Genomic DNA, 27,454 nt, shown 5'->3' on the forward strand with positions numbered 1-27,454 from the left:
CAGTACTGAATGTATAATATCATCTGAAGATTCTTAGGGACTTCTTTTAATAATTAAATAAGAAGCAACCTTTTCTTTATAAATTAATCCTGCCACAATGCTTAAAATATATTTGCATTAAAAAATCATCTTGTCTTTCTTTACGCATTTAATTGACATTATCTATGAAAGAATGGTTAGCTAAGACATTACCATGTTTCTCATACACTTACAGAAAATCCATGAGGTTTTACTTTATGTCTTAGCTTTTGTAATTATACATACAAGGGAAAGAGAAATGTGGAAAGGACACTTATTATGGACTTCCCTGGTGGCTCAGATGATAAAGAATCTGCCTGTAATGCAGGAGACCTGGGTTTGATCCCTGGGTTAGGAAGATCCACTGGAGAAGGGAATGGCAACCCACTCCAGTAGTCTGGCGTGGAGAATTCCATGGGCAGAGAAGCGTGATGGGCTACAGTCCATGGGGTCGCAGAGAGTTGGGCTCAGCTGAGAGACTAAGCGCACACGTGCGCGCGCGCGCACACACACACACACACACACACACACACACACTTACTGTTAACCAAAGTAAATAACCAATTCCATCCATACAATGGGACACTTTTTTTCAAAGACTAAGTTTACTGAAAAGATTTCACTTTAATTTTAGTGCATATAACTTATTTGAAGGAGTTAATCCCTTATGAGGTGTTGGAATTCCTAAGCCATTGTGGAAACTATTGGGAAAGACAAATAGTTAAGATATGTAACTACAACTCTTATTTTAGATTTGTACTGAATGACATCAAAAGGAAGATAGTAATGGTAGCTCTTATGTATTTGAAGCCTGTCAGAAAGAGGAGAGTTTCTCTGTTTTTTTTTTTTAATTTCAGGAGTTAGCATTAGTAACGAAGGAGGAGAGTGGTGAAGGAAGGGGTAAGTGAGGGAACATAGGCAAGGAACATGGTAAGTGGAAGGGAGGAGGTAGGCTAGCTCAGATATCAGTTTTAGCTCATTTTAAGAGAGATTTCTAACAGGTACAGAATTATCCAAAGAATAAACTACTTCACGAAATCATGAATCTTTCTCTGCAATTATTTTCTTTTTTAAATATAGGTGGCAGAAGGATCTAAAAATATACGGTTGGGTTCACTGATTGGTTTGCTAGTTGAAGAAGGAGAAGATTGGAAACATGTTGAAATTCCTAAAGATGTAGGTCCTCCACCACCAGCTGCAAAACCATCAGTGCCTCCCCCCTCACTGGAACCACAGATTTCTACCCCTGTCAAGAAGGAACACACACCAGGAAAACTGCAGTGAGTATGTTTATTTGAATAAATGACAGTGAAATTCACTCAGTCGTGTCCAACTCTTAGAGACTCCATGAACTATAGCCTGCCATGCTCCTCTGTCCATGGAACTCTCCAGGCAAAAATACTGGACTGGGTTGCCATTCCTTTCTCCAAAATGGTACTTTCTTAAATCTGTTTTCTGATCTAAATGTGAACATGGTAAGTATTCGTTGCTCAGTCGTGTCCGACTCTATGACATCATGGACTGTAGCCCACCAGGCTACTCTGTCCATGGGATTCTCCAGGAAAGAATACTAGAGTGGGTAGCCATTTCCTTTTCCAGGGAATCTTCCTAACTCAGGGATTGAACCCAGGTCTCCTACATTGCAGGCAGATTCTTTACCATCTGAGCCACAAGGGACACTTATTTGAATAATTTTTTTTTTAAAGATTATATAACTTTTGGAATATTTTAATCATTATCCTATTTAAAACATCTTCGTAGATTAAGTAAGAAGTTGCTGATCTTCCCTTTCTTCTCTTAGGAGACTGAGATCTAGGAATTTTACCATCATTGTTTATTCCACAGACAAATAGTATTGAATACCTAAATATTCCAAGTACTGTGAAGACCCTATACATCCTGTGGAGAGCAAAGCAAATATTTAGTGTCTGCATTGAATTCCTGAGTTAGGTTTTAAGATTCCAGAATGGAATTCAGTGTACCAAACTTCATATTGTGTTCCTATTTATGGAATCCTAATTACTGTAATGTGAATTCCAATTTCAAATGTATAACTGATATAAAATGGAATTAGAATTCTAACACACATTTCTAACTACCCTGCATTTGAGTTTCTGGCAGGTATTAGAGCTCGATATACAATATATATGTGTATTGTACACATATATATACACACAATGGAATATTAGTATTAACAAGGGAAGAAATGCTGACACATAATATGGATGAATCTTGAAGATGTGTAGGTAAAATAAACCAATCACAAAAAGACAAATAATGAATGATTTCACTTACAAGTTACCTAGAGTAGTCAAATTAGTAAAGACAGAGAGTGCCGTGATGGTTGCCAGGGGCTGGTGGAAGGAAGGAATGGGGAGTTATTAATTGGTGTGCAGTTTCATTTTGGGAGGATGATAAAGTTCTGGAGATGGATGGTGGTGATGGCTGCAGACTGTTGTTACTCTACTTAATCCACTCAATAAAAACACCTAAAAATGCTTCAAATGATAAATTTTACACATATCTTACTATAATAAAAAGTACATGAAGGAACAATATAGTTTCTTATCATATTTTAGAATAGTAATTAAATTTGTGTGAAAATGTCTTATTAGTAAAATAAACCAGGTTAGTACAGATTAACTTATTTGACTGTCACTGTCTGTAGGAGTTGTTTTAGCTTCATTATACATTTTTATTTTTCTAATTATCAGCAAAGCTGTTGACATTTAGAATCAAATGTAAGTGTTAATTGGTTCCTTTGATTTTATATTTTCTTCTTAGGTTCCGTTTAAGTCCAGCTGCCCGCAATATTCTGGAAAAGCACGCACTGGATGCTAACCAGGGCACAGCCACTGGCCCTCGAGGGATATTCACTAAAGAGTATGTGTGTGCTTTTTGTAATACCCAGTTCCAGTATTTATATGATCATCTATTTTTGAAAGTGTTTAAAGAAGGACTTATTCAGTGTAAGATTTAAAAGGAAATTCACTGCTCTTTTGTACTTTTAATTGCTTTTGTCAGCATAAAATAGTATTTTATGCAAGGGTTGTTTTTTTGAATAATTGCAGCATTACTGAAGAACAGTTCTAATTTGATAGCTAAGCCAGAACCTTAGAAATGAGGATAAATTGAGAAAATTAGTGAGCAGAGTGGTGAATCTTTGTATTAAGTTCATGTGAGCTAATGATGCAATCACATGTGTATGATCAAAGCAATTTCCATCTCATTTTAGATTTTCTTTTCTATTCCATTGATCAGTCTATCCATGAATTAGTACCTCATTTTTGTTTTTTTGAACCACACTCTTAATTAGAAATATTTTACAGTAAGCTTTAAAATCTGATCAGTTCAGTTCAGTTGCTCAGTTGTGTCTGACTCTTTGTGACCCCAAGGACTGCAGCACACCAGGCTTCCCTGTCCATCACCAACTCCCGGAGCTTGCTCAAACTCATGTCCATTGAGTCGGTGATGCCATCCAACCATCTCATCCTCTGTCATCCCCTTCTCCTCCTGCCTTCAATCCTTCCCAGTATTGGGATCTTTTCCAATGAGTCAGTTCTTCACATCAGGTGGCCAAAGTATTGGAGTTTCAGCTTCAACATCAGTCCTTCCAATGAACACCCAGGACTGATTTCCTTTAGGATGGACTGGTTGGATCTCCTTGCAGTCCAAGGGGCTCTCAGGACTCTTCTCCAACACCACAGTTCAAAAACATCAATTCTTCGGTGCTCAGCTTTCTTTATGTCCAACTCTCACTTCCATACATGACGACTGAAAAAACCATAGCCTTGACTAGACAGATCTTTGTTGACAAAGTAATATCTCCGCTTTTGAATATGCTGTCTAGGTTGGTCATAACTTTCCTTCCAAGGAGTAAGCGTCTTTTAATTTCATGGCTGCAATCACCATCTGCAGTGATTTTGGAGCCCAAAAAAACAAAATCTGATAGCGCTATCCTTTCTCTTATTTTTCAATAAACCAGTTTTCTTGTTTTTTTTCTTTATGTTCTTCCAAATGGTTTTTAAATAATTTATCTAGCCCCACTGGCGGGGTTGGGCAGGAAGACTATGATATTTTTATTGGGACTATATCATATTTTAGATTAATTTTAAGTTTTGTATCTTTCAAGAATATATTGAACTAGATGGCACCTGCTCTATTGAAAATTAGTCTAGTGGGGAAGACAAGGATTAATCAAATAGGCATATGAACTAATGTGAAATTGCCATAGTAGTGTATGCCACATTTCTATTAGAGTAATATTAAATTTTCAAATTGAGTTAGCATTTTGAAGCAATAAACTCTTCTCAGTTTATCTAATATTTGATAAGAAATGATCAGTAATGTTGGCTAAAACTTGTTACAAGTTGAGATAGAGCAAAGTTATTAAATTATTAAGTGGCATTGCCTGATCAGGTGACTTTTCTTTCTTTTCATTGGATTATTTTACTCTTCATTGAAGCAGTTTATTGATGGATATTTCTTTTAATGAAAGCTGTATGGCTTTCGTTCTCAGATATCCTGTTATCTGTACGTCAGCCTTACTGATTGGTTTCTTAAGCACATAATGTGAAGTTTGTGCCATACTCATACATGAGTTGGAAATCAGCTGTTCTGACCCCTGCCTGAAAGGCAACAGTAAATCGTTAGTTAAACAACTAACAAGTTTCACTTAACCATTAAAAATTAAAGAATCCTGATAGGTAGTTAAGCCTAGGTCTTTCCCCACATCAATCCTTATTTAATATCTGCTACTTGTATGTTAATTTTGTTAATCTTCTACCAACCTATGCCTTAGTAAAAAGTCTCTGTAAAAATGGGTCAAAACAGCTTTCTTTATAACATGATACACTTACCTGTATATCTGAAGAAGATAAAGAGTCTATATTAATTCATCAAATATTGAAGACTTGATGAAATGCCAAGTAGTAATAGGTGTACCATAGAGAAATCAATTTTGCAAATTTGTGAAAGATAAACGGGAACAGAAGAAGACTTGAGGTAAGGAGATAAGTTAATAGGCTCATAAAGTGGTCCAGGTAGGAGAGAATGAGTCCCTGAACACAGATGAGAATGTCAGTGATGGAGACAGCATTACAAGGAGAAAATCCAGAAGCCTGTAGAGAATGGAGCGGGAGAGCAACGACTCAAGGAGTGTGCTTAGGATCCTGGGCCAGGGGATGTCTTGGCCCCATAAATAGAAATAAGGGATTGGTGGAACCACTTGTCTTGATGGAGTAACTGATGAATAATGTGTTTGGTTTGAAGTTTATTGTCAGTGCTGACAAGCCAGATTGTAGATATCAGGGTCGTTGAGGTGAAGATGCGTCTCGGGAGACAGTTCGGGACTAGAGATGTAGGTTTGATAATAAAGTGATAAAGTTATGACTGAGATAATCAGTTGGGAAACATTTTAAAAGGCACAGATTTCTGTGTTGGAGGGCATCTAGGAGATGAATGTAAGTCAAGGAGGAAGGGAGAAAAGGCTCTTGAAGTTGGTGATTAGTGAACTTTTAGAGGGCAGATGAGTGGGTGAGAGCAGTGGGATAAAGAAGTAGAGTTTTCTTCCTCTTTCCCTTCTCTCCGTGTGTGTTTAATATATAAATGATGAATAAAGATCTTTTTTAAACCCAAGTTGAAAGTCATCATAGTAGGTCTGACATTTCCTAAGGAGGATAGAATGGTGTTATCTTATTGGGTACCCTGAAGGAAGCACTATTGCAGAGTTATGTTTTTTATATCTTTGCCATCTTTGTCTTATTACCTGATCCTTTCCTTGCCCTTATTCTTTAACTCTCTACCATAAGAAACTCAAAACCTTCAGTCTTCAAACTGTGACATATTACAAAGGATTTTATGAGAAAAATGGATCCTTAAAGCATGCTTGTATACCACTAAAGATGCCTATGTTTTGAGTTAAACACTGAGGTGAGCTTTGGAAAAAATTTTGTCTTCATGTCATCTTCAGAAAGGTTATCTTCTGGTAAGACTGAGAAATTGCAGGCTTTGGCATAAGCTGCCCCCCAAATATCTTATTACACATTGTTGAAATAGTGAGGGGCATCCTTTCTCCTTACTTTGTCAACTAAAAATTCAAATAGAGGAGAAAAGAAGGAGTTACTTCTGATCCGTTGTGTTTATGAAGAAAATCAAAGTGTCATGGTTGCTGTTTTAATGTTGCATTAAGCAAACATATTGCTCAGAATATGTATTGTGCAAAAGCATATAGACTTGACTTTGCCTACACATGTAACATAATTTTAAGAAAACAAGTGCCAAGGACGCTGCTGGAGGCAGAACACACTTAGTCTTGGCCTGCAGCCTAGCTTCTTTGGGGCATCTGTGTCTTAAATCATAGTGGCAGCTAATGCTTATATTCATGTCAGCGTCACAGATACAGTATAGTAGGCATGACACTCATGTTGTATGTTTTCAGTGATATTTCTTTTTAGAACTAATTCTTAGCACACCCAGAAGACTTAAGGGATCTGGTAGAGAAGCAGAGAAGGTTCTACCCTAAGTGAATGCCCTAAGCTTCCTCTGCCTTTCTGCAGAAGTGGGTGATGTATCAGTTTTTCTCTTAATTTTTTTAATGTCCACCTAATTCTTCAAGCTTAGACTGATTATTTAATGGATAGAAATCATTAAAGTAATTCTCTGCATGACAGAAACTTAATTATTGGCTGTTATTAACCAATGATTACCATTCATACTTTATCAGGTTTATAAGTATAAAATTAGCAACAAAAGTTTACTGTGAGCCTGTGGCCAGAATTGGTTTTCTGCTACTTGTTTATGATTAATGACTCTTATAGATGAACCTAAACTGCCTTTTCTTGAAAAAATAATAGTAATAGTTATGCTGATAGTGAAATAAAAGTGTATCTATCTAGTCTGACCAACCTTTTTTTTAAGTAGATGTATTTAGGCATTATTTTAGATTTTTTTAGTTTCCTCAAGTATTCATGTTTTTTTGTTGTTATTGTTGCTTTGTTTGTTTTTAACTGATTCCTGAGAGTGCACTAGTGATCCCTGAATGAGAAAATCAGTGTGTTTTATATATGCTATTCTGATGCTGAACTTTAAAACCCAGATTAATAATAGATTTTGTTAGAGAGACGTATTTAATTACCTTAGGTGATGAAAAGGGACTAGTAATGTTAGACTGTGACTTGTAAGAACTCTTAAAAGCAAAATATCTTTTGTTAAAGGCATTTTTTTAAATCAATAAAAGGTCTTCTTTTATATCAGTGCTCACACTTTCATCTATGTGGCCAAAGTTTTGGTTCATGACATATATCCCTAGCAAATATAGGGCAGTCATTTATTTCACATATAAACTGTCACAATTAACTGGAAAAATGGCACTTCTGGTTATAAATATCATAAGTAAGTTAAAGTGAGTGAAAGTCCTTTAGTCTTGTCCGACTCTTTGCAACCCCATGGACCATACAGCCTGGAATTCTCCAGGACAGAATACTGGAGTGGGTAGCCTTTCCCTTCTCCAGGGGATCTTCCCAACCCAAGGATGGAACCCAGGTCTCTCACATTGCCAGCAGATTCTTTACCAGCTGAGCCACCAGGGCAGCCCAAGAATACTGGAGTGGGTAGCCTATCCCTTCTCCAGTGGATCTTCCTGACCCAGGAATTGAACCAGGGTCTCCTGCATTGCAGGCGGATTCTTTACCAACTGACCTATCAGGGTAAATTAAAAGTTAACTTCTAAACACAAAGAGTAAGCTTGTGGTCAAAAGCCTTAAGAGTACATAAGCTCATTCCCTGGGACGCTCAGTCTTTCTGTCATCACCACCATGGTGTGGCTCAACCTTGGAGCACCAGCATTGCCTCCAGTTATGTTCCTGTTAATTTCGTGTGACGGATGGAGGGCCTTTGTCAGGAGTGACAAAGGCCTACTTTTAGCTCCATATATAGACGAGGTAGATAAAAAACATTTCTTCATTCAGTCCCAGCACACATGCATGCTCAGTCACTAGTCGTGTCTGACTCTTTACAACCCTATGGTCTGTGGCCCGCAGGCTCCTCAGTCCCAGAATTGCTGCCAGTCTGAGGTAGGCTTATTTCATTCTAGTCTAGTCTTTTCTTATGAGAAAAATTTGTTCTGACTCTGCCTTAGTTTAGTTGGCATACTCTGCATAGATACTAGAAAAGTAGTGGAAAATACAGAGGCTTTGGAGTTGGTCATACCAAGGTTTGGTCCCAGCCCTGGCAGCTCCTAGCTGCCTGCCTCTTCAGCTTCTTCTGTAAAGCTTCTCCACTGTGTTCGTTGCACTCCTTCTACACTGGGTTTTGTCTGTTCTGAGAAGCCCTAATTTCCCTGCCTTTGCACTTGGCTGTTCTCTGCCTCGAAACATGCTTTTCCCAGCTATTCTTGAGACTTGTTCCTTCATGTCCTTCACAGAAGTAATATGTCCTCAGGCCTTCCCTGACCACCCTGTTTTAAAATAACACCTCCTCTCACCCATGACTTTCAACCTCATTGCTCTGCTTTATTTTCTTCACTTACTATCTTATTCATTTGTTTACTTGATTAATGTTGACTCTCCTATAGAATAACGCTCCTTGATGTGACGCGTCCATGTATTTTCAACACCTAGGATAATAGTAGGTGCTTGACAAGTACTGACTTAGAAATGGAATGGAAGCTGTTTGTTCTAGTTTTTATTGGAGCATAGTGGATTTACAGTACTGTGTTAGTTTCAGGTGTACACCAAGGTCAGTCAGTTAGACATACACACATATCTAGTTTTTTTTAGACTCCTCTCCCACATAGTCCGTTACAGTAGAGTTCCCTGTGCTATAACCTCTTTGAACCTACTTACTTATTTATAGATTGGGAGTAATATCCTCTCACATGGGTGGTGTAGGGTTACGTAATTAACATAACCACACTACCTACACAGGAGGCTCATTTTGCCACTTTTATTCCCTCTTTCCTAACCTAAAGGTTGAGGATGATTTGAAATTTCTTTATCAGTCTGACCGATTATCTTAAATGTCAACTCTTTAACTTTGAAGCAAGTAAGTTACTTGCACTTAATGTTAAGTTCATGTATCCCTTTCTGGACCTGATGTAAAAAGAATGGCCTCTCCTTCCTTAAAAATGTTCATGTACACTTCGGGAGATCCCTCCCGTGATGTCCCCCAGGCTGGAGCATTCCTATCTGTGTCACTTTTCTATTGCTGCATGACAAATTGCAACAAACTTAGTAGCTGTTTAAAACAACACCTACTTACTGTCTGACAGTGCTGTGGATCAGAAATCCTGACCCAGCATGGCTGGGGTTCTGAACCATGGTCTCACAAGACTGAAATCAAGGTGTCAGCCAGGAGTAGGGTCTCATCTGCAGGTTGGAGCCCTCTTCCAGGCTCACATGGTTGTTAGCAGAATTCAGGTCCTTGGGTAGTAGAACTCTTACCTTTGTTTATTTGCTAGCTCTCATCCAGGGATTGCTCTCACCTCTTGGAGGCCTCCTTCAAATCTTTTCTATATGGTCATCTCCATAGACGGTTCCTAAATGCCTGTTTGTTTCTCCAAGGCAAATAAAAGAATTTTTCTCCATTAGGATTTCTTTTAGGAATTTTCTCTTCCTTTTAAAGAATTTACCTGATATGTCTGAACCTTGGATAGGTTGCCTTTTGATTAACTCAGTGTCACTGATTTAGGACCTTAATGGATATGTCTACAAAATCCATCACTTTGTCCTCAAAGGCAACCTAATCATGGGAGTGACATCCATCATGTATACAGGCCCAGCTACACTCAAGAGAGATGATGTGGGATGTATACACCAGGAACAGCAACATTGGGCTGTCTCAGAGTTAACACTCTTCCTACCATGTGATAATACCAGATCACTAACTGCATTTAAGAAATTTCAGAATTATAATTTGCCTTTGGATTTGTATCACCCTCAAGTCATTTTTAGATTATGTAAAATCTTTTTTATTTAAAAAAAATTAGGTTTAAAACATTTTTAATGTAAGACATTTTTAAGTACTTTTGAATTGTCAGATTAAAATTTTCAAAAAAGCTGTTTTGTATAAGGAAATACATGACTTTATGCCACTATAACTTAGAATGGATTGAGAGCTTGACATGGTAGTCTAATTATATCCTTTTAATAAACAAAGACACCTTTGTTTTGCAGAATAATACAAAGGCAAATCTGTTACTTGTTTAGTTATTTTTCATTCTAAATGCTTTTATGGGTTAGATTTATTACATTAGATTGTGCTGATAGCATTTGAGCATAATTTTAAGTGGTATGATTTCATGGCCATAAATAGTTGAATTTGCACCAATACTTCCTAATGAAAGTCATAAGTACAATAAGCTTAACACTCTCTGAATGCTATGTGAAAATTATTTCACAAGTACCAAGAATGAGGGTATGGCTTACTTTATGAATTGCTCATCTGCCAAAAGACACCTCCCTCCCGAAAAAAATACTCATTTCCTCTATCTTCCCTTCACATGTAGCCTCCATTTTCTGAACCTTCTTATAGTCCTGGTTGCTAATCATGGTTATCTAACTCCCTTTTTATCTCCAGGGATGCTCTCAAACTGGTCCAGTTGAAACAGACGGGCAAGATCACTGAACCCAGACCCACCCCAGCCCTGCCAACCACTCCCACAGCGCCTTTGCCCCCACAGGCTGCAGCCACTCCATCTTATCCCCGGCCAATGATCCCTCCTGTATCCACTCCCGGACAACCTAATGTAGAGGTAATGTCATCTGAATAGATTTTTATTTTTCAGATTTAACTGAGAGAAAAAATAAGAACCATTACTCTTAACATTTAATGGGTTCTTTTACTAGTCTGTTATGAGCTACTAGTAGTGCTCAAAGTGATAAAGACAGAAACACTCTGTTTTGCACATTTCTGTAAACAAAATTTGTATATACAGTGCTAACTTCCAAATAGAATTATGATTCAATTTAAATTTGCCACAAGTTCCACAGTGTACGTGCCATGTATCTGCCCTATAATAATGATACTTTCCATGTCTTTTTCCCTTGGGTGTGCTACTAGTTACCAATAGCTGACAGCAGCTCCCTTCTGTAGATATGTTTTATTTTTTGACTAACAGTGTTGATAGGCTTACAGTGAAAAACCTGTAGAAATTGTATAGCTAGTTGTTCTCGCCCTCTTGGATACATGCCCTTTTCTGTTTTCAAATTACTCCGTTTTACCTCTCTGTCTCCCTTTGTTAGTACCTTTTATGTCATTTGCTTCCCATCAGAAGAAATGCAGGATAATCATGTTTGTTTAAAGTTGAATGGGCACTGAAAAAAATAAACCTACAGTGCCTTTTCTGATGGAGAAATATATTCAAATGTAATATTGTCAAAGAATTAGAAACAGTACAAGTTTCATGAGAAACAGATTTTTGAAATGTATGTTAATGATTCATGTCTACATACACAGCAGTTTATGAGTAATCAGATCTTATTTCTTTAAAAAATAAGTTATTCAAATTTGGCAGATAAACTTTAAAATTCTTTCAGGATATAAACATTATTTATTTTATTTGATCAAGTGTTTTGCTAGCATAAAATGTTTGATTCTCTTAGAAAGCATTTGTAAAAAAAAATCAGCTGTACTTTTGACTTTTTTTTATTATCCTAAGTGATTGTAATCCTGCCCCAGAATGACGGACAAAAAAGAAATTAGCCATAATTTAAGGCCCATCATGTTTTTGTTAGAGGTTCAAGGAACAGAATTGAAAAGCAACAGTAAAGTTATAGGAAGACTTTCTCATTTCATTCATACTTTATGAGTTTATTGAAAATAAGATCTCATGTGATTTGTTTTATTCTTTTTTTTGTTTTTGTTTTTTTTTTTGTTTGTTTGTTTTTTTTTGTTTTATTCTTAATTACAAACCAAAATAGAAATAATTTGGGAGATTATCTAGTATTTTGGATTATCTTTTTCTCATGTATGCCATTTTAATAAGTAAGAATTCCCTGTAGTTGTTTTGTTGATATATTGATTTCTTTGAGTTTTAAGAAGTGATGTTTGTAACAAAAGCTACTTACAAGCTTATAGGTAATATCTCGGTAAGCACACCCATTAGGGAATTATTTATGATTTGGTATGTTTCCTTTATTTTTTTTTAAGAAAGTGTGGTCTTTATTCCTGACAGCCACTTTTGGCTGGGCTGTGTCTTCATTGCAGCTCAAGGTCTCTCTGTTGTGGCACACAGGCTTTCCTGTATTAAACTTTATTTTCTTAAGTTAGGTCATTGAGATCAGATTTCTGTTATACAGTTTATTTGCTTGTTTTTTTCAGTTCTGTTTATGATTTAATGGACATGTTATCATTCTTTGCAGGGCACATTCACTGAAATCCCAGCTAGCAATATTAGAAGGGTTATTGCCAAGAGATTAACTGAATCTAAAAGTACTATACCTCATGCATATGCTACTACTGACTGTGACCTTGGAGCTGTCCTAAAAGCTAGACAAAATCTGGTCAAAGGTTAGTAAAACTGAGTTTATTTAATGTCATAAACATGCTAAACTAATATGATATCCTTTGTTTATAAAATGTACATTGTGTATCTTCTTAACTTCAGTTTCATCATCTGGACATATTTTAGTATTAGAAAAGAATTCTCTTTTCCTATAAGAAATAAATTGATTCCATAGTATTGAATACATCATACTTTTTGGAATATCTGAAGAAGCAATTCTTAACATTTTAGAACATAAAAATATCCAAAACTGATTTAAGAATATTTTAAAGATATCTTAAGATATCACTCTTCTTTATATGTTTTAATTTTTTAGTTCATATTTAAAATGTACTTTCATGGTTTTAAATTTGTATTGTTTCTCTCCCAAATCAACTAAAACTAAGGTTGCTGAGAGACATAAACTTTTTAGTATAAACTAATGTTATTTTCTGTGTTTTTGATAGTAGTCATTTTATGGGTGTATCTCCTTCATTTTTGAAAGATATTTTTGCTGGGTGTAGAATTTTAAATAAACAGGTATGGTTTTTTAATTTTGTTTTTGTTTTTTCAGTAATTTTAAAGATATCATTCTATTATCTTCTGACTTACAGAATATTGGCTGCCATTCTTTTTCTTTGTTATCCTATATATGTGATGTTTTAGCAGTATGACTATTACGTGCTTAAAGATTTTTATTTCCCTTTTTTTTTTTGACTTACTGCATTTATCCTGTCTGGGTTTCTCTTAGCTTATCTGTTTTGTGGTTTGTGTCTTTAATTAATTTTGAAAACTTCTAGATACAGTTATTTGTAACTATATCTTCTGCTTCATATTTTTTTCTCCTTTGAGCTCTAATTATAAACATATATATAAACATATATAAACAATTATAGACATATAATTATAGACATAATTCTAAAGCTTAGATATAACCTCAGTTCCCTACTGGGCTCAAGAAAGTTACGATTTTGTAGTTTATCTTGCTTTGCCTCTCACCCTGAAGGGCACAGCTTTCTCTTATGGCTTTCTACATCCTAAATGAAAGCAGGACTGGTAAATCAGTTTAGGTATGGACTTTCAAACCTGACAGATTCTAACAGTCCAAGGAACCAAATGGAAAGCTATTTTAGACAGAGTGATCAATAGTCAGAAAGTTAACCCTGGAAGCTCCCCTTGGTCTCAAATCAAACTTGCTTAGTTTTGTATGACGTAGAGGTTATTGTGGAAATAATTTTCCTAGTTCCTTCCTCTCATGAGATAGGAAGCAGTACTATTTCAGTGGAGGTATGGATTCATATAGTATCTGCATTGCCCAGATGTGGTTTTTCCTTTCAATTAGGGATTTTCTGTTGAGTCTTCAAAAAGCCCACATTATCCATGCATCTCTACTCCTCTTTCTTATATGAAGTTACAATCTATAACATTCTATAAGCATGTTTCACACTTTGTTTTGTAACAATATGCAAATGAGAGTATTTGATATTCCCTCACAGTCTGTGTCCAACTCAGTTCAGTTCAGTTGCTCAGTAGGGTCCGACTCTTTGAGACCTCATGGACTGCAGCACGCCAGGCCTCCCTGTCCATCACCAGCTCCTGGAGTTTACTCAAACTCATGTCCATTGAGTCGGTGACGCCATCCAACCATCTCACCCTCTGTCGTCCCCTTCTCCTCCTGCCTTCAGTCTTTCCCACCATCAGGGTCTTTTCCAGTGCATCAGTTCTTCACATCAGGTGGCCAAAGTATTGGAGTTTCAGTTTCAGCATCAGTCCTTCTAATGAATACTCAGGACTGATTTCCTTTAGGATGGACTGGTTTGATCTCCTTGCAGTCGAAGGGACTCTCAAGAGTCTTCTCCAACACCACAGTTCAGAAGCATCAATTCTTCGGCACTCAGCTTTCTTTATAGTCCAACTCTCACATCCATACATGACCACTGGAAAAACCATAGCTTTGACTAGACGGACGTTTATTGGCAAAGTATGTCTCTTTTTAATATGCTGATTAGGTTGGTCATAGCTTTTCTTCCAAGGAGTAAGCGTCTTAATTTCATGGCTGCAGTCACCATCTGCAGTGATTTTGGAGCCCAAAAAAATGAAGTCTCTCACTGTTTCCATCTTTTCCCCATCTATTGGCCATGAAGTGATGGGACCAGATGCCATGATCTTAGTTTTCTGAATGTTGAGTTTTAAGCCAACTTTTTTACTCTCCTCTTTCACTTTCATCAAGAGGCTCTTTAGTTCTTCACTTTCTGCTGTAAGGGTGGTGTCATCTGCATATCTGAGGTTATTGATACTTCTCCCGGCAATCTTTTTTTCTTTTTTTTTTTAGTTCTACCACTTTATTGCTACCAACCCATCTCCCTCCACCCTCATGCACACATGCTCAGTCATGTAACCCCATGGACTGCAGCCTGCCAGGCTCCTCTGTCTATGGACTTTTCCAGGCAAGAATACTGGAGTGGGTTGCCATTTCCTCCTCCATCTCCCGGCAATCTTGATTCCATTTTGTTTCAAACAGTCTGGCATTTCACATGATGTACTCTGCAAATAAGTTAAATAAGCAGGGTGACAGTATACAGCCTTGACATACTCCTTTCCCAATTTGGAGCCAATCTGTTGTTCCATGTCCAGTTCTAACTGTTGTTTCTTGACCTGCATACAGATTTCTCAAGAGGCAGGTCAGGTGGTATGGTATTCCCATCTCTTTAAGAATTTTCCAGTTATGTCCTACTCTGTTCTTAATAAAATGTTAGCAGTGGTATCCTTTCCATATGTTTGAAAGGAATTTGGGGAAAACATCTTTCCACATACTAGGTTTGGGATGCCTATCGGAAATATAAGTGAAAATGTCATGTGAGAAAGTGTGTGTTTGAGACTGAAACTCCAGATACGGAAGGATTTACGATAGAATTTGAAGGACTCATTGTCATATAAATGGTATCTGACTGAAAGAGAGTGAGCAGATTGTGGAATAAAACCAGGAGAGTCTGTAACACAGATACCAGAAAGAGAACGTGTTTCAAGATGAAGAAAGTGGTGAAATATAGGAGTATGATGAGGGTGGGGAATCATGTGAAGACTGCCCACTAGGGCCCTAGATTTGGAAATCATCAGCTGGTAGGTGATTTGGGAAGTCTTCACTGGGGACACCTATGAATAGTAGGTAAAATTGGAAGGATGCTGAGATACATGAGAGATAAGCACAGTGAGTTGATAAAAGTCTCTCAGCACTGGAAATCCATTTATTTTTCTGCTCCTAAAGGAGTTTTAAACAAAGATGTCTGTATTTCTGGAAATCTGAATTATAAGAGCTGTGTATTAGAAAAGCAGCTGACAGTTACTGTGACAGTTTGGCAGTACTTCGGTTTATGGTAATACATCTAATCCCTTTCTGAAATCTTAGCATGCCTTTGGAATGAACTGTTGTGCATGTAAAATTCCATGATACTATAGTAACTGGATTTGTGTATCCTCCACATACCATGACTAGATATTGATCTTAAAGTCTTTTTCTAGAAGCCCATGCAATAAAGAATCAAATATAGTTTCCATTTTCCAACACTTTCATACGCACTGGTAAAGCAGAGGTATAAACCCAATGCTTTTGTTATGATCAGCCCTTTGGGAAGGGAGGGGACCCCAGCTTTATCTTAAAATCATTATGTATACTGGAAGAACATTGATTTAATTGAATTCACCATAAAACTAGTGAGAGACCTCATATCATTCATTGCATTAGGATCCATGCCAGCATTGCTTCATCTTTGGCATTTACTATGTCCTGTTTGGTTAAATTAAAAGTCAGCTCTTATTTAATGTAGTAATTTAAAATTTTTTCATTGCATGCCTTGTTAGTAAAAAGAAATTTCTGAAAACTCCAGCCCCCTGCCTGTGTGTGTGTGTGTGTTTATATATATGTGTGTGTTTATATATATACTTGTTTTTTTAAGGTGATTGTTCAATATAATCAGTATATTATAAAGAGTACACAGGATACAGACATTTGAAAAGGATTTGGAAGAAAATGAATCGTCTTGTAAACTTCCTGACTATACATGCTGTGGACAGACCATTTTTCTTTTTAGAGACACAGGACTTGCTTCTTTTTTTTTCTGATTATGGTTGTCATGTATCTTTCAAGTACTTGTGTATGATATCTGAGCAATTTAGAAGAATTGTAATCAGGACTAGGAGTAAACATTTACATTCATGGTTAATATTATTTATCCAAGACCTCATATAACACAAATTTTTCTACTCAAGGAAACCTTATGACTAAGCAAAGACCTGTAGTATTTTTTTGCCATTGTTTGTCAGTACAGTTCATAATTTAAGTTTGAAATCATAATTGTTCATTTTAAAGTTTTATTTTGAATATTAACTATCATATGCTTATTTTTCTTTCAGATGACATTAAAGTATCAGTAAACGATTTTATTATCAAGGCAGCAGCTGTTACACTTAAAGTAAGTAGTAAAGCCCAGATAATTTTGGCTTCTAAAGTAGTCTCTAATTTTTGGGGTCAGACATTTTTCATTTGTGAGGATTTGTTTTGATTTATTTTCTTCTTTCATTTCATTATTATCTCTGAAGAATTTAAAATCCTCTGGGGGTTGAGACTTTATTATTTGGACATAGTGGCATTGTTGAATAAAAGAGTTGAGCCTTGAAAGATGGAGAAGTGAAATGAGTAGTTGAACAGTGATGAAATGGAAATCAGTGTAGCATAACTGTGAGAAACCTAAGTGAAAATTCATCTTAGGAGAGTGGTCAGGAATAAAATTAGAGAGATTGGGTGGAATCAAATTGTGGATTGCTGTCCTTAAATGACGTGCTGGGAGGCTTGGATCAAACTTGGCAGAAAGCAATGAATTTTTAAAAGAAATTAGTTGTTGATATCCATTTTCAGCATCATTTCCTCTTGCGATAGTTGACAATATTATCAATACACACTGTTTCCAGGCATTTGGTAATTTTTTCTGTTTTTTTTCATCCTCAGTGTAGCTGTGTGTATATTAAATATGTACATGCTCATATATAGTATATGTTGCTGTTTTAGTTGCTAAGTCATGTCTGGCTCTTTGTGACCCAATGGACTGTAGCCTGCCAGACTCCTCTGTCCATGGGATTTCCCAGGCAAGAATACTGGAGTGGGTTGCTACATTACCATTTCCTTCTCCAGGGGATCTTCCCGACCCAGGGATCAAACCCATGTCTCCTTCATTAGCAGGCAGATTCTTTACCCTGAGCCACCAGCGAAGCCCCATATATAGTATGTAGCGTATGTTAATGAAGCCTAGGAAATCTCTGTTAAATAGGAAGTCATTTATTAAGGGTCTGCTAATATCTCCCAGGGCTCCACTGAGAAGTCAGGTTTCTTTACGCCACAGGAATAATGCGGTTGAATGTCACTACCCCTCTACCCTCTTCTCTTCTCCTCCAAGTCATGTCAGTCATCATATGAGGCAGGAAGGCTCACAAATATTAAATACTCCCTAGCAATTAGGTTTAAGAACAAAAGTCTTTTTCTTAACCATGATATAAAGAGATCAAAACATGTATAAATCATCAGAATTTCCTTACGCTTGCTTCAAAAAAGATAGTGTTTATTCTTCCCAAACATAAAAGTTATTTAATATAGAAGTCCAAACCACTTTTTTCAAATCAAATTTTTCTTTCTTTCCTTCAGTCTAGCTATATTCACTTTAAAAAATGCATAGCATTAGTTATTTTTCTCTAATAACCTTAGTCTAAAGCTCCTTCTTGAATAACATGTTTTTTCTACTTGTGCCTTCTAGCAAATGCCTAGTGTTAATGCAAGCTGGGATGGAGAGGGTGCAAAGCAACTGCCCTGTATTGACATTTCAGTGGCTGTGGCAACAGATAGAGGTCTAATTACACCAGTCATAAAAGATGCTGCTGCTAAGGGTCTACAGGAGATTGCTGACTCTGTAAAGGTAGGTCTTAAGCGATACTATACTCGCAAAATGTTGGAATTTACTTTCTGGAAAAGACTTGACATGATCTGGTCACATTGTGAGATAGATATGTGTGTGTGTGTATGTGTGTGTGTGAGAGAGAGAGAAAGCTAGAGAGATTTTTGGTATTTTGAAATGATTATCAATTATGCATATATGTTTTTAAGTTTTGATCCAAATATATTTTAAGATTATTTTGCATTCAAACATTCAGAAATAACATGCATATTTAGGGCCAGCTGCATTCAAGCTACAGATGACTGCTTTATTTCCCAAAGTCCGTAATTTGACCCTAAATATGATATCTTAGATAGATTTTAAAGTTAAAGCTGAAACTGTATTTTTATTAAAGTGCTCACTTTTCACAGCACTTTATTCTTAAAAGTTTATTCATTTCCTCTCTAGGGTTGAGACCACTGAAAGTACTTAGTATTCCAGAAGCAAAATTTTTGTTTTTTCCCCCTGGGCTCTAATATGTAAGCATCAGCTCTCACCAAAATTACTGCATTGAATAGGCAGGAACATACACAATAGGTCAGCTTTGATAGCCTCAATTAATTTCCAAGGGTAATTTTTGGCAGAAGTATCCCAGGGCTTGAGGGTGTTACCTTTGAAAATTTCAGATTCATTTAGATAAGTGATTCTTTTTCCATTTATCAAGGATAAATGGATGAATAAGTAAATAAATAAATTATATATATATATATATATATATGTAAAACAAGTTATAAGGGGGATTAAAAAGTAGAATGTAAGACTTCTTTATGGAGCTGTATGTAGACCTACTTATCCCAGATAAATAAATGAATGGAAAGTGAAAGTTGCTCAGTCATGCCCAGCTCTTTGCAACCCATGGAATTCTCCAGTCCAGAATACTAGAGTGGGTAGCCTTTCCCTTCTCCAGGGGATCTTCCCAACCCAGGGATGGAACCCAGGTCTCCTGCATTGCAAACAGATTCTTTACCAGCTGAGCCACCAGGGAAGCCCAAGAATACTAGAGCGGGTAGCCTATCCCTTCTCCAGCAGATGTTCCCAACCCAGGGCTTGAACGAGGGTCTCCTGCATTGCAGGCGGATTCTTTACCAGTTGAGCTCCCAGTGAAGCCCCAGTGAATGGAAGGTAATCTACTTTAAAATGCATAGTTTTGGATCTTGAATTAAATATAATTAAAGGTGACCTTAGTGGAATTTGCATACTTAGATCTTTTTCCCTCCTCTTTGGAAAGATTTGCAGAGTGTTTATATATATAAAAAAGGAACTTTTTTTAAATTGAAGGGTGGTATTCAAAAGTTAAAGTAATAAAGGTTGGATTACTTAGATGCTGCACACCTTTTTTTCATGAACAGTTTTCAGCAGCAGTGAAATACATGTAATTTTAGTGTTTTTGTGGTGTTCATATGAGATTAGATTAAACAGAGTTAGAATTTCCTTTAACTATAGGTGGCTCAGATGGTAAAGCATCTGTCTACAATGCAGGAGACCTGGGTTCAATCTCTGGGTCGGGAAGATCCCCTGGAGAAGGAAATGGCAACCCACTCCAGTACTCTTGCCTGGAGGAGCCTGGTAGGCTACAGTCCATGGGGTCGCAGAGAGTCGGACACGACTGAGCAACTCCACTTCCACGTATAGAGTTAAAAATTAACTGTTACAGGGAAGTTTCCTTGATTCTAACCAGTTTATCAATTTTAGCCCTATAATATGATTCTTAAAGCAGCTATGTTAGCATTCGCTGTTCCTTGCATCCTAAGAGAAACTAAGTTGAGGTGGTGAGGAAGCGGTGTCACACGCCTCCCAGCAGTGGGAAGGGCCCTCCCAGCCCTCGGGAATATCCCAGGGCTTCTGGTGATCCTTGAGCATTTCCTGTAACTCCCAGCAGCTCCTGGGTCTGTTCGCTCTGGCTACTTTCTGAGCTTCCCATTCTGCCTGCCTCTCTCCTGCTTCAAGGTCGCTGATTAACACTCCACTAAGGCTTCCCTCATAGCTCAGTTGGTAAAGAATCTGCCTGCAGTGCAGGAGACCCCGGTTCGATCCCTGGGTCAGGAATATCCCCTGGAGAAGGGATAGGCTACCCACTCCAATGTTCTGGCCTGGAGAATTTCATGGACTCTATAGTCCGTGGGGTCTCTAAGACTTGGACACGACTGAGACTTATCACTTCCTTATCTTATCTTATAATGTACCAGACAATAGGCTAAGCACTTCACTCAATCTTAATAGCTTTATATCATAGTTGGAACCTTAACTTCAAATTGAAGAAACTGAGATTTAGCACAAACTTTAAGAAATTTGCCCACAGTGTTGCATCTAGAAAGCACTAGAAGTTGTTTGTTTAAACCCAGGCATTTCTCAGTTCAGATGCCACTTTCTTAGGCCTTCTGTGGCTTCCATAGCTAAGGTAGGTTCCTAAATAAACAATTACCCTGTTTATTGTCTTTGTATGGTTTATAAGTCTTTGAATTTACCTTGTTTATTTATTTGTCGACCCCTGTATGTTCCGGACACTCTGATGTTGACTGTCTTGTTCATTGCCGTATATCTAATTCTGGATGGTGCTTAGAAGATACTAGTTGCTCAGTGAATTTATTTAAAAAAAAGTTTTCAATAAAAACTATTCTGTTGGAAGTAGTTTTTCAAGGAATTTGTTAGACTGTGACTGTCTACCCATGGATTCCAAGTTAAGAATGCCTGCTCTAAGTACTTCTTGACGCTTAAGAATCGCGAGGTTGTCAGTGTGTGGGACTGAAGGCCTGCCTCAGCAAAGTTCAGGTTTATATTTCCTAAATAAAGTAATACAGTAACAAGGCTTAAATTCCATGCTATTCTTCATTAATTACAATAGTTTTAAGAGACAGAAGCAAAGTTTACCTCATTAGTAGCCAGTAAATTTTTTGAATGAATTAGTAAGGCATGTGATATATTTTGAGCTTCCCTGGTGGCTTAGCAGTAAAGAATCCTCCTGCAATGCAGCAGACACGGGTTCGATCCCTGAGTTGGGAAGATCCCCTGAAGAAGGGCATGGCAACCCACTCCAGTATTCTTGCCAGGAGAATCCACTTGGACAGAAGAGCCTGGTGGACTACAGTCCATAGGGTCACAAAGAGTCAGACATGACTGAAGCAAATTAGCATGCATGCAGGAGGTAATTTTAGAAATAGTTGCTAGTTAGCTTGTATTATATCCTGTCAACTTGATGGTTCAAGGAACACGTGCTTTGATTTTTAAGTTCACATTACCGGGAAATCCCAATGAGAATTAGTTACTTTTAGAACCAGTGATCCTCATCAGAATCTATCCTTACTCCGTGCTGTCTCTTGAGTTCATTGATATGAATATCCTACTGATATGTTTTGGGTTTATAGAGATTTTTTTAAAGTATATTATGTATGCTGCAGTCTTTTTTTTTTTTTTTAATAATAAATGTTTTTTGTTTCTTTTAGCCTGGTAACTCATCAGGATGTGCTGTGATCATGTGCCTTTAGAGAAAAGCTTTTAAAGTTCATATGATATGTGCTTGTTGTTCAGATCATGTGAAGTTATATTGCTTAAGGCAGGAAAAAATATTGTTCTATTTTTGGTATTCCAAGTACAAGTCTAAATTCATCTCTTAATTTTTCATTCCAGATCTATATAGTTTTGTAAGTAACTGTATGCTAATAATATAAATCTGTAATTGATGCATTTGGCAGTAAGTCACAATGAGATCATTTTTAGATTTTTAAAGAATGTTTTATTTTTCAAAAATTCAATCATCCATGATTTAAAATTAAATAGTTATCAGTGATAATTATAAATATACCTTTGTTATCTATATAATACATCATATTGAATAAGCCCTAGATTTGTATCATCTACCCAATGACAATAGCTTCATTTATCCCTACTCTCTAAAATAATTCTTTATTATTCATATGCAATGATTCAGTCTATGTCCCCTTGCTTTTGAAGCATTGAAAAATAAAAATTAAGAGAAGTATGATTAATTGCAAGTACAAGTAGAGGAAAATTCAACTGCTTTTCGTTCTCAGAGTATTGTCTGTCTTTCCTTCTGTAAGTTTTTAGACATCAGCTTTAGGGTGATATGAAATGACTACATTTTTACATCCATTGTAGCAGCGTAGAATAGACTAGCTCATTCCAGAAATGCTTTAGCTATAGGATCAAAAACGACAACAAAAAGTCCATTTTCTAGGGCTTTGTCATTCCACTTCTGAGAAATCATATGAAATAATTCAAAAGAAACAAATTAACCAAATTATCTGACTAGGAAAATGACTGAATTGTGGCAGATGCAATCTTTAGAATGTTAAACAGACATTTAAAAAATCAGTTATAAGGAGTAACAACACTGAAGCTGCTTATAATATTGTGAAGTAAATATAAAATTCTGGTTTTTTTTAACAACTATTTGAAATTAGTCTGTTATGGGTAAAAGAGAAGCAAATGCTGAAAGATGAAAATTGATGCGCTGGTTTTGAGATTGTTGCCATTGAATACTTTATTTAAAAGGTACTAGATTAACAAAAAGGGCTCTTCTAATACTTCGTCTTGCAAGAAAAAAAGTTTATAGGCAAAGCAGAAAGTTGCATTGTATGTATAAAGAACAGTGAAACATTCTGCATAGCATACAAGATAATTCCAATATTTGAACAGTTTTTAAAGGGAGATGATTTTTCTAGAGTTTTGATTCACAGATTTATAGCTTCTTGGATTAACTGTGCTCTAACTTACTCATTTTTAAGTGTGTTAGAGAAAATTATACATATATAATTTTTAAATGTATATGTACATGTATATGTACGTATACTCTCATAAAGTCAAGGCCTATAAAAGATGAGAGTGTACCCTATAAAAATATTTAAAGTGACAAAATCAGCTATATAATGTAGTATTGGTTATCATGCTCTGTTTATATTTTTCTCAGGCTCTATCAAAGAAAGCCAGAGATGGAAAATTGTTACCTGAAGAATATCAAGGAGGATCTTTTAGGTAAAATTTAAACTCTTAATTATTGGCAGCATGAAACAGACATAAGATTTATAAAGTACTTGTCAACCTGTTTTATTTTCTGAAACTTTTTTTAAAATTTAAGCTAAATATCGTACTTTAGACAAGAGAATATGTGAAAATGTTCTTCAGACTAGTTAAGCTTTCGTATCAAAGCTAGTAGAAAGCCATTAGGGTTAGCTGGTTAGCCCATTCAGATGTTCATAGAATGACATTCAGGTTCTGACGTATAGTAAGTAGGTTTATAAACCTCAACTATTTTTTTTTCTACTTGTGATTTATTTTAAGGTCCGTTGGGGTTAGGTCCCTCGGGGTAAAATATTAACACTGTGACTCTTGAGTTATCATCAGCTCTATTCTTGCTTAAGTGTAACGTACATACAGTAAAGTACACTGAATGTAGCTGGAATGTTTTACAAAGTGAAGAAATCTGTGTAACCGACCAAAGCGAGAAAGCGAGACTATGAACATTACCTCCATGTCATAAGCCTCCCTTTATCCCTCCTAATTCTGACCCCCTAGAGGGTAACCACAATTCTGAAAGTTATTACCAATGTTTTTGTTTTGCCAACTTTGATCTTTATATAAATACATATTCTTCAGTGTCTGACTTCTTTCATTTAGCATTAATGTCTGTGAGATGAACTATGTTGTGTGAAAGTCATTTACTTATTATTGCACTGTAGCATTTTGTAGTATTCTGTATAAATACGCTAGTGTCCATTTCACTATTGGTGGGCATTTGTGTTGTTTACAGTTTAGTGCTCTTACAAATGCTGGTGCTGATGCCATGAACATTCTTATCAGTGTCTTATTGTGGTTATATATATGTATTTTTTTTTTTATAAACCTGAAAGTAGAATTGCTGGGTTTATATCTTTACTAGATGCTGCCAGATAGCTTTTCAAAATGGTTCTACCATTTTTTGCTTCCATCAACAGTGTATGAGAATTTTTGTTGCTTTGTATTCTTGTTAACTCTTGGTATTATTAGGTTTTAGTGAGTCTTGGGGTTGTAGCCCACCAGGCTCCTCTGTCCAAGGGATTCTCCAGGCAAGAATACTGAAGTGGGTTGCCATGCCCTCCTCCAGGGAATCTTCCCGACCCAGGGATTGAACCTGTGTCTCATACATCTCCTGCTTTGGCGGGCAGGTTCTTTACCACTGACACCACCTGGGAAGCCCAAGGGAAATGAAAATTAATGATGTTGAATACTGTCTTCATTTATCTGTCAGCCATTTGGGTATCTGGTTACTTATCAGGTAAAACACCTGCTGAAGTTTGTGACTGTTTTTTAAAATGTTTTATAGGAGTTTCTTTTTCCCGATACACAGGCTTTTTAGGATATATATTGTTTCAAATACTTTTCCCACTTTGTACCTTGCCTTTGAAACTTTTCTGATGGTGTTTTTTAATGAACAGAAGTTCTGAGTTAATAAAATCCTATTTATCAGTATTTTTCTTTGTTGTTAGTACTTTTTTTTTTCCTACTAGGAATTATTGTCTATCCCAGATTCATGAAGTTTTATTCTTCTGTGTTATCTTCAGAGCTTTATAATTTCTCTCATGTAAATTACTATCTATCTGAAATCAGATTTTGTCTGTGATATGGAGGTAAAGGTCAAAGTTCTCTTTTTTTCCCCCATCTGGATAATTAATTGACTAAATGTCAGTTATTGATACCATTACTGCTCTATAGCACTGAGAAGGTAACCATGTTTGGTTCTTTTCTGTATTCTATCTCCTTTTCAGTTGGTCTGTTTGTCCTTTGCTTGCTTAATACAAACTAACTATAATTTTTGATCTATGACAGTGAAAGTCTTCCAGTTTTGTTCACCATCAAGATTGTCTTTCCTGGCTTTATATTTCCAAATAAATTTTTAAATCAGCTTGTCTTTTTTCATACACACATGGCAGTGATCTTGCTGGGATTTTGTTGGGATAGCACTGAATTGTTTGATCGATTTAAGTTTAGGGAGAATTGACATCCTTATAGCATTGAGTCTTCCAGTGAATGAACATGGTATAAACCATTGTTCACTTAGTTCTTTGATTTCTTTCAGCTCTGTTTTGTAATTTTTTGTTTAGGGATCATATATATGTTTTATTAGATTTAGATTTTTTTATACTATTATAAATGATATTATTTTAGTTTTTTCTAATGAAAGCAACTTGTATATAGATACAGATTTTTACATTGACTTATCTAGTGGTTTAACTAAATTCACTTATCTTACTCGTTTATCTGTAGATGCTTAGATTTTCTTTGTACACAGTCAGTTCATCTGCCAACAAAGTTTTATTTCTTTTTTCTAACCCTTATACTCTTCTATTTCCTTTTTTTTTTTTCTATTTCTTTTTCTTGCCATATTTCTCTGCCTGGGGTTTACAGTTCAATGCTGAATATACGTTTATATTAGATACAGTATTTGTGTGTTGTTACCTGGTTTCTTTTTGATACTATAGTAAATGGTATTCTTTGTCTTTGGTCTTTGGGTAACTGGGCACAGTTTTTCAGCAAAGTAAAAATGTATGACTCAGGGAAAGGGTTCTTTGGTTAAAGACATACTGCCTTCAGAGCTTTTTGTTTTCCCCTAGTATTTCCAACTTGGGGATGTTTGGCATCGATGAATTTACTGCCGTGATCAACCCTCCTCAGGCCTGCATTTTGGCTGTAGGGAGATTCCGACCTGTGCTGAAGCTCACTCAGGATGAAGAGGGGAATGCCCAGCTGCAGCAGCGTCAGCTCATAACGGTCACCATGTCCAGTGACAGCCGGGTGGTAGACGATGAACTGGCCACCAGGTTTCTGGAAAGTTTTAAAGCAAACCTGGAGAATCCTCTCCGACTTGCCTGATCCTCAAAGATAAGAAGTTGGTCTTTGGCTTAGTTAATTGTATTGCTGTTACTGAGAAACATACACTATAGGAAAACAATTAGGTATTTAAGTATGAAGTGGATGAAATGTGTATTTATTTAAGGTGAAGGAGTTTGACCTGAGTTGTCTTCATTTTCATTTGGGTTTGATGTTATGGAAGTAAATAACAAACTGTAACTAATAGAAGAATGAAAACATTTGGTTAGTCACATGCATTTTTAGTTTAACCACTGGTGCTGTACTAAAGGGATGTTAAACTAGATGTAAATTAAATTAGTGTTTGGCTCAGTGGAGCATTTTAGGATATTTGAGGATGTATGATAAACTGTAAAATCAAAAAATTTTAGAACTCTACCTTAACTGTGTTGGAATTAGAAGTGGTCTTCAAAGAGATACCCATTATTGTTGCAGTGGGACCTCATTTTTACAAGCACTGCTCTAGATATACTTGAACAATTTAATATGTACAGAAGTTTATTCTGGATACTAGTAAATAAATAAGAATCGCACTGCATTAGGGGTTGTGGCAACATTATTGAATTTTTTATGTATATAAAGCCATATGTTTTAAAGTGGTTTTTATCCATCTTATTTTACACTTCCATGACACTGTGAACTTAAGAAGAATTTTTTAAAAAATTAAAGATGAAGAAAGAGACCAAAATATTTGTTTTGATAATGAATTATAGTTAAAATACCTAAAACTTCAGAAATAAACTGCTCGCTCACCTTCGTACTGAGTTGGAATATATTAAAATAAATCATGTGATTTCCTGCCAAACATTTTAATTTAGTGTTGATTTGAACACAATGTGTTGTTAATACATTTTAATCAAGTTTATATTATGCAATAAAATATAAGAAAATATAAATATTTCTATTGTATTTTAAACGTTAGGGCACATAAGTTTAGTACCTTGAAATAGATTAGTAATTTCCCTGGAATGGCTTCAACGAGATCCTACAGAAGGAGAAAGGGAATTTAAAATTACAGTTAACCCTTGAACAACCCAAGGTAGGTAATTATGGCCCATGCAGTTGAAAATCGGTGTTTAAGTTTACAGTCTATCCTCGTATCCCTGGTTCTGCATCC

The 27,454-nt window shown here is 36.2% G+C and overlaps 1 protein-coding gene across 1 annotated transcript in view; it reads left to right on the plus strand.

Annotated features, from left to right (window-relative positions):
* PDHX (pyruvate dehydrogenase complex component X) overlaps positions 1-27,142 on the plus strand; it is a 71,778-nt gene extending 44,636 nt beyond the window's left edge. The window contains exons 4-11 of the mRNA XM_043909162.1: positions 1,099-1,298; positions 2,803-2,901; positions 10,594-10,768; positions 12,378-12,525; positions 16,910-16,968; positions 18,301-18,459; positions 23,402-23,466; positions 26,082-27,142. Of these exons, the coding sequence (XP_043765097.1) occupies positions 1,099-1,298; positions 2,803-2,901; positions 10,594-10,768; positions 12,378-12,525; positions 16,910-16,968; positions 18,301-18,459; positions 23,402-23,466; positions 26,082-26,340 (1,164 nt within the window). The 3' untranslated portion in view covers positions 26,341-27,142. The remainder of the gene's footprint in view (positions 1-1,098; positions 1,299-2,802; positions 2,902-10,593; positions 10,769-12,377; positions 12,526-16,909; positions 16,969-18,300; positions 18,460-23,401; positions 23,467-26,081) is intronic.
* The last annotated feature ends 312 nt before the right edge of the window (positions 27,143-27,454 follow it).

Source organism: Cervus elaphus, chromosome 1 (genome assembly GCF_910594005.1).
Source record: "Cervus elaphus chromosome 1, mCerEla1.1, whole genome shotgun sequence".
Taxonomy (NCBI): Eukaryota; Metazoa; Chordata; class Mammalia; order Artiodactyla; family Cervidae; genus Cervus; species Cervus elaphus.